This window comes from Buceros rhinoceros, unplaced genomic scaffold (assembly GCF_000710305.1).
Source record: "Buceros rhinoceros silvestris isolate BGI_N320 unplaced genomic scaffold, ASM71030v1 scaffold43713, whole genome shotgun sequence".
In the NCBI taxonomy this organism is placed as follows: domain Eukaryota; kingdom Metazoa; phylum Chordata; class Aves; order Bucerotiformes; family Bucerotidae; genus Buceros; species Buceros rhinoceros.
In genome coordinates, this window is record NW_010403845.1 from 7676 (window position 1) to 15011 (window position 7336).

Consider the following 7336-nt stretch of genomic DNA (forward strand, 5'->3'; position numbering starts at 1 on the left):
AGTGTGTGTTTTGATATAAAGAAAAAAGAGGGGGGGGGGGGGGGGGAGGAATACTTAAAAAAAATCCGGCCCCCAAACTAATTAAAAAAACCCCATCAAAACAAAAAGCCCGTACTTAGTGTAGTGTAAGTAAAGTAAAGGTACCTGCCATGCAAAGCAGTTGAGTACTAGGCAGCTTCCACTGCCACTTTGCGACACTACATCAGTAGGCAGGCTTTCAAAAGGAAAGGTGTGAGGCCCCTTAACTTTTTGCAGGAGGTTGCCAAGTACATGTTAGCCTTTATGAAAAGGCATAACTGTGTGTCATTAAAAGTATCATTCAAGAAGGGTAGAGACTTAACACAACAGTGAAACTGAATAGCAGAGGCAAGAGTGCATTTTTTTCTCTACTGTTGCAGGTTTTTTATGCATGCTGTTTTCATCAAAGTCATATTTTTAGTGGTCTAAAATATGGGGAGGGTGTTTGTTTTTTCACCTGTCGTCTATCATGCAGTATTGGATTTAAGTCTACAAGAAATAGGTGCAGCTTTCCTTGACTTTGTCAGAAGCTGCATCTGCTTCATAGTGGAGCTGAATTTGGCACCTAAGCCTCTCTGATCTCCTTTCACTTGGATGAATAATTGTGTACATATTCACTTTTTTTTTGAGTTGTTCTCAATGTGTGCATGTTTTTCTGTTTATTAATTGACTACTTAGGAGGAAGGGCCTTACAGTTATTTTGTGAGGACACTTGACACTGTGAGGGAAAAATACATGTATATGTTTGCTTGCTTTCAGGTTTGGCTCATTAAGGATGAGAAAGCAGAGCTGTGCATTAAGCGATACAGATTGAAAAATAATGCAGAAATGCAAACACTAGTTTAATTGGCTAGTTTTATACAGGCATTTCTGCATGCCTCTTGGTTGTACCATGTTGATTAAGAAATAGCTCTTCTGATCTGTGAAAATGCAAATTACTGCCTGCCTGAAGTGTCACTACTGACCACATTCTGACAAGTGTATGTGTATATGTTTATCTGAAAGTAGTAGATCACACTGCGGTTTTGCATTTAAGTCATAATTCAAAATTGCCAATCCCCAAAAGTACCAAATCCCCAACATTAAAAAATAGCACTGTATAAAAGGTGGTATACTGTGGGAAAGAAAGACCATTTCAGTAGCTTGTCTGCCGTGCTACTGTTCTAAAAACTCAAAAGGAGTCTGCATTTTGTAGGCTGGGAGAAAAGGGTTTTATGAGAAGAAAGTAGTCTCCTTTGGAGTTCTTAGTTCAATTCAGGGTACCAGACTCTCTTCTCCACTGCAACGTTAATCTCTGGGGTGATCTTTTCTAAGGTCCTATTTCTGCCCCTACTTTCACATGTTGTAAAGAGTGTGTTTACAAATACAGATTAAAAATATCCTTAGAAGTTAAATTATTCTTGGTTGTTCAGCTTTATACATATCTGTGAACAGCTGTTTCATTTATAATAGTATTCAAAATCAGTAAATTGGGTTTCTCCTAGTAAATTGTTGGTACTATACTCAAGGGAATCAGTCTCTGATATTTCAGATCAGATACCCCTTCACAAAACAAGTTATTGAGATGCCATTTGTGAATTTCAGTGCAATTGCAAATCCAAATGCAGACCCCAATGCACAGCTGATGGGTTGGTGATGCTTCACTGGCTTTGGTATGTATACACTGATAAAAATCAACTGAAATTCTGAATTGACAAAGCTGAATATTCAGCACTTCTTCAAATCAGATCTTTGATTGAGCATAGATTAAAAACTGTAACCATCATCTAGAGTTTAGTCGTAATTTTTAAGGTACTACCTTCTATGAAAAGAAGATTGGTCGGCAGGGTCGCAACAACAGCAGAAGTTTCACTGGTAGCGAGTCTGTTGTCTTTAGTCTCTATCTGAATAGGCCTTGTTGCACTTCTCGTTTGTGGACAAGACTAATTGCGGTGTGCTTTCTTCTCTGCTGTGTCTAATGAATAACTCCTTCGTAATTCCATTTAATGTTGGCTGCAGGGAATAGATGAAGGCCCAGAAGGACTCAAACTGATCTCTGACATTATTCGAGAGAAGATGGGAATAGACATCAGTGTGCTGATGGGAGCTAACATTGCCAATGAGGTGGCAGCAGAGAAATTCTGTGAAACCACAATAGGTACTGTTCCAAGTAACAAGAATGTTTGAAACGTCTTCCTGTCCTCACAGCTGCACACCAAACAGCTCAAAATTTTATTGTGTTCAACATTAGCTGGCTGTTATCAGAAACTGTTGTTTCCTTCTTATTTTAATGTTGAATTTCCTAGAATGCTTTAGACTTCCAAAAGTACTAAGACAATGCTGGAAATAGAGGGAGAGGAAGGAGTGCAGTTTTACCTAGTTTCACTAGGCTTGTTACCGTAGCAGGTGAAATATTAAGTGTGCTTTTTGTCACCCTCTGTGTAACAAACTGCTTTATTTTCTACCATGCTTAAGATTTTTCTTGCGTCTGAAAGGCTTTATAGGGATATTCTGTACTCCAACTCAGGTGTTATGGTCACAGATGATACCTTCATGCGTGTTTGAATTGGGTTTGGTTTTTTTTTAAGGTATCAATACCTTCTTTTAATTTCTCAAAATAATTAGTTCCCCCAAAAGCTGGACATTGTTTTAGTTCTGCGTTGATGTCTGCAGATCCTTGCAGCACAAATATATGCCTAGTTGTGGGTTTCATGGTTTAGATAGGCATATGTACATGTGTTTACACATACAGGTAGTCATACGTAATAGCAGAGTTTATGTTATTTTTTCAGAGTTACTTTTTACAGTTTTTTGCATTTTTAGTTTTGTAACCCCTCATTAACAACTTTTGAACTTATTTTTGCATGTTTGGGTTACCTCTTAGCGCTTAGAAGCATTAAGCAGTGGCAGCATGCTCAATGAAGTTAAACATCCTTGACATGCTTTTATCAGCAGGTATTTTTCTGGAATGCAGGCCTTAAAATAATTGGTAGAATTGCACCTGCTATATTTTAAATTCATCTTTGTTTTATTATTAACTGTTCTTTTTAAAGAGAATGATCAAAAAAAGAGAGAGTGTAGAAAATTAATGGAATTGCTGTTTAGAATCTGTTGCTGAGCAGACAATGAATTATGAAGAAGTCAGAGTAACTCAATGTAGAGCTTTTAAGTGTGGGCATGTCCTTAGACACTTAAAACATTAATCTTTTCAGGATGGTGATAGAACAGCCTTATCTCTGCTTTTAAGTATTTTGTCTTGCACAGGAAAGGCTAAATAACACCCAACTAAATTAATAATATTTTAGCCTTCCTTTCTCTCTCAATAGGCAGCAAAATCTTGGAAAATGGCCTTCTCTTCAAAGAACTCCTGCAGACTCCAAACTTCCGAATAACTGTAGTAGATGATGCAGATACAGTTGAGCTTTGTGGTGCTCTGAAGGTAAGATTAACAGGCTGCAGTTGGTACACAGATGGAACAGTGATTGTTGTAGACAAAGAGGGTATTTTCATTTAAAGAATTAAGTTCACTGTGCTTTATATAACATATATAACTGCTGCATCACATTGACAGAAGAAACAGATGGGAAATTAGAGAGCAGCATGTTGTGAGAGTTGGCTTTTAGACCCCTGTCTCACCATCTTCCCAAGTACTCTTTCTACCTCTTTCACTTAGCTTACACACAGGTGTGAAACAAGTGTTGATTTCATCTGACTGGTCAACGTATTTCTAAATCCATTTTAGTTACTTTTTTTTTTCCATGGTGCATTCACAAAAAGAGAGGAAAAGAGAAGTCAGCAGTAATTCTTTGTGTCTGACAGAACTATTCCCCTCTTCATTGACTTAAATGTGAGCACTTTTATATTTTACTTTTTGTGGACATAAACTGCATAAGGTTCATGTGGATAAACATACAGAAATGACTTGAACAGAAAAAAGTTATTTTGGACAGTTACTCATCTGAAATTTTTTTTGTAACAAAATGGATGCTGATAGAAGGCAAAGGAGACCTTAAACATATCATTATTGGTATCCTTTCCAGTTTAATGTACAGGCCATTTGTGAAAAGAAAGCATTAATTGCTTGGCACCCTGACCGATAGTACTGTGGTTCACATTATCTGATGTCTGTCATGGAAGCAATTCTGATGAATAAATTGGGTTAGTAATAATTTATCTTTTCTTATGTTTTGGATAATTATTTTTTATTGTTTTTTTTTCCCCTGTTAAATTTATGTATAAACTACGCCATTCGCTATCAAAGCTACCAAGTCAATGAATGATGTCTTTAAACTAAGGAGTTCTGATTCCTGCTCGGTGGGAAGTAGGTTGATAGGTATAATAACATATTTTTTGGCATACTGGCTTTCTAGATAATTTTGTCTTAGAAGTCCTGAGAAGGAGGAGGTTGTGGGTCTTTGCACTGGGTTAATGGAATACACTTTGGTGTAGCATGCTATGGAGTTACTGTATTTATAGCAATTTCTCAAGGTTGTGGAGCTTGTAATTTGACTCCACAGCCATTGCTTTAAAATGCTTTGGTGATGTGAAAGATTAGCAGGAGAGAAATCTCTGTGTATAGGCCCATGAAATTAGTTTAAAAGTTTTAGAGATTTATTTTTCTTTGAAATCTGGTCAGCCTGATGTTTTCTGTCTAGCTTAAATTCTTGCTTGATAGAGGAGTTCTGGCCCAGGTAATTATTTTTCCAGACAAATCTCTTGAAAGGGCATTAGAGACGAGCACGTCCATCAAACTGAGCAGCTAGTCAGCAGATGCTCAAATTCCGCTGTAAAGGTCCAAGTCGGTCAAGATATCAGTACCACTTTGGAAGTGCAGAAGAATGTAAATAAATTTTTGTTCTTGACTTGGAAAAATACTGCGGTGAAACTTGTGTTTTGTTCCTCCCTCTTGCTCCATTATTCATCATGCATCCTGCTGATTGAACTCTCTAGTTGCTTTTCTAAAAACCCGTATATATTCCATGTTCTCAGGTAATTTGCTTTTGATTGCAGTATATTTTGTTAACTGAGTTGAGACTTCCAAAGAAATGTATGGTATGATCTCTAAACAAAAAGCGAGTTAAGGATAGATTAACTTGTTTAAAAACACTATGGATTTCTTGCCTGAATAAAAGGGATGAACTGGTATAAAGTGGCATAGATCAGTCATGCTGGTAGAGGTGATGTTTTTTAAACATACAAATCTTCCTTAATCTCAAAGAAAATTTTAGTAAAATCATATTTTTAAAAGTAATTTTTCATTTAAAAGCCTTTCTAGCTTAGTCCTGTATGTAAATAACATACATAACATCCAGCATGTAAATAATTTCCTAATTTTTAAGTTAAACATTGCAAAATTTTACTAGTGCATTGGGAACATGTATGGCTCTTAATGAAAATGAAGAAGCAAAAATCAAACAGATAGGTATGGTTTTCATTGCTTGAGCGAAGCAAAATGCAAAACTCAGCTGTGATTAGTGAGATGTAAACTTAAGCTTTTTCCTAAGAAAAAAAGTTGTACATTCTCATTAGGAGAATTGTTTGCTAATGGTAACAACAAGCACTTTGCTTTTTTATGATTAATTTGATCATGTTTGTAATAAAAATGTGGAAAAAAAGTATCTTCATGTGATTGTTTTTACGTAAAAACCTAAAGCATAGCTTTTGTCAGCTGACAGTTACTTTATTAAACTTGGAAAGTTACTTAATAAAAAAATAGTAAAAATTAGCATTATTTAACATGCTAGGAGGAGGAAGTTCCCATTTCAGAAGGTGACAGTGTCATGTTGTACAAAGAGAGGTATAAAAAGAGAGGTTCTACTCTCTTTCTATAGTAGTGCCAATTCAAAATGTCAGCAGCGTCACTGCAAACTACAGCTTAGAGGCAGAAGTAAGCAGGCGCACATGCCAGTCCAGACTGTTATTTTGGATACAGAAATAGTAAAAGTAACTCCTGTATTGGTATTTAAAGGATCAGAAATAGAACAGTAAGAGAAAAGTATACCCTTCTAGCTTCTGCATTTTTCTATAAATTACAGCTTGGGAAGAAGACTTTTCTGGTATTTCTAACGTAATAGACTAGATCTTGTCAAAAGTCTGTACTTGCCTCGCTCTTTACTTCTGCAAGCCTTCTAAGCAGGGAAGATTTTCCATGTGGGTGGTTGCCTAAAGCTTGGGAAAAAATACGGAAGGGTAACAGAGAGTGCTCAAGAGCACAGCTTTCCGGTACAATAATGATAATTTGTTTCTATGAAGCATATTTGAATTCAGACTGTAATAGTAGGTATTGAAGCTGGGTATTCATAAAAGAAATGAGCTTAATTGCTATTAATATACATATATATATACGCATATACATAGATTGTCCATTTCATTTACAGTATATTTTTTTTGTGACAACGGGCTGATGGAGAGGTACTGAAGTATAGAAACCAGTGCAGTGAAACTGCCAACTTGTGTCAGCTTGAAGACTGGCTGAATAGGCAATGGCAGTCACTTTCCAAAATCTGGTGATACTGATGAAGAACAGCTGTCTACAATAACTTGTTTCCTGTAGGAACAAAAAAGTGCTTGGCATCTTCTTCCCTATCAGGATTGTTTTTTTCTTTTGAGGACTGAAGTACATTTCACATTTATTTGCTGACCTTTTCTATGGGTTGAGGTCAGCAATTAACAAACTTCAAATTCGGAGAGTTCGTTTTCAAGGTGTTCAGTTGACTTTACCAGCAATCTGACCCAAGGCCACTTACAATTTCGAGCTGTCATTTGCCAGATGATGAAGGGGCTGCCGTAAGAAGTGATTGAAGGTTATGACAGGTTATGTGAAGGTTGTGTGCAGCTATGAATACATATGGATGTGCTCAAGAATTTGATACTGCAGAATCAGACCCAAGGTTATCGCCTCTGAGGTGTCCTTAGTGCCTGTGCCAATCAAACAGCACAGACGTGAAGCAAGATTGAGCTGCAGTATGAACCTAGCAGCATACTTGAGAGGCAGTATAAGCACTGGTAGCTGCATTCCTGGGTGTGAACTATACTAGAATAACTTACCCAGTGCCATGGCCATGCTCGAGCTGCCTGATATATATGGTCAGGGATCTTGTTAAGGGTTGAGGGACCGAGGTACCCACTCCTCAAATCCTTAACGATTCCTTCTGTCCTGCCAGCGACAGAAGGAAGGTTTAAAGGGGAAGGAAGAAATTCACACCTCGGTTTGCATTCGGAAAAGCTGAAACAAACTTTTAATATACAATAAATCCACACGACTATACTCTATTATATATATATGTATGCATATAGTTACAGACCAAAGGAAAAAACTGAGGGAAAAGAAAAGGACTCA

At 37.0% G+C, this 7336-nt stretch overlaps 1 protein-coding gene across 1 annotated transcript in view; it reads left to right on the forward strand.

Moving 5' to 3' along the window:
- LOC104490809 (glycerol-3-phosphate dehydrogenase 1-like protein) overlaps window positions 1-3436 on the forward strand; it is a gene marked incomplete at its 3' end in the record, with an annotated part of 6428 nt that extends 2992 nt beyond the window's left edge. The window contains exons 3-4 of the mRNA XM_010133147.1: window positions 2017-2155; window positions 3324-3436. Of these exons, the coding sequence (XP_010131449.1) occupies window positions 2017-2155; window positions 3324-3436 (252 nt within the window). The remainder of the gene's footprint in view (window positions 1-2016; window positions 2156-3323) is intronic.
- Window positions 3437-7336: the final 3900 nt, after the last annotated feature.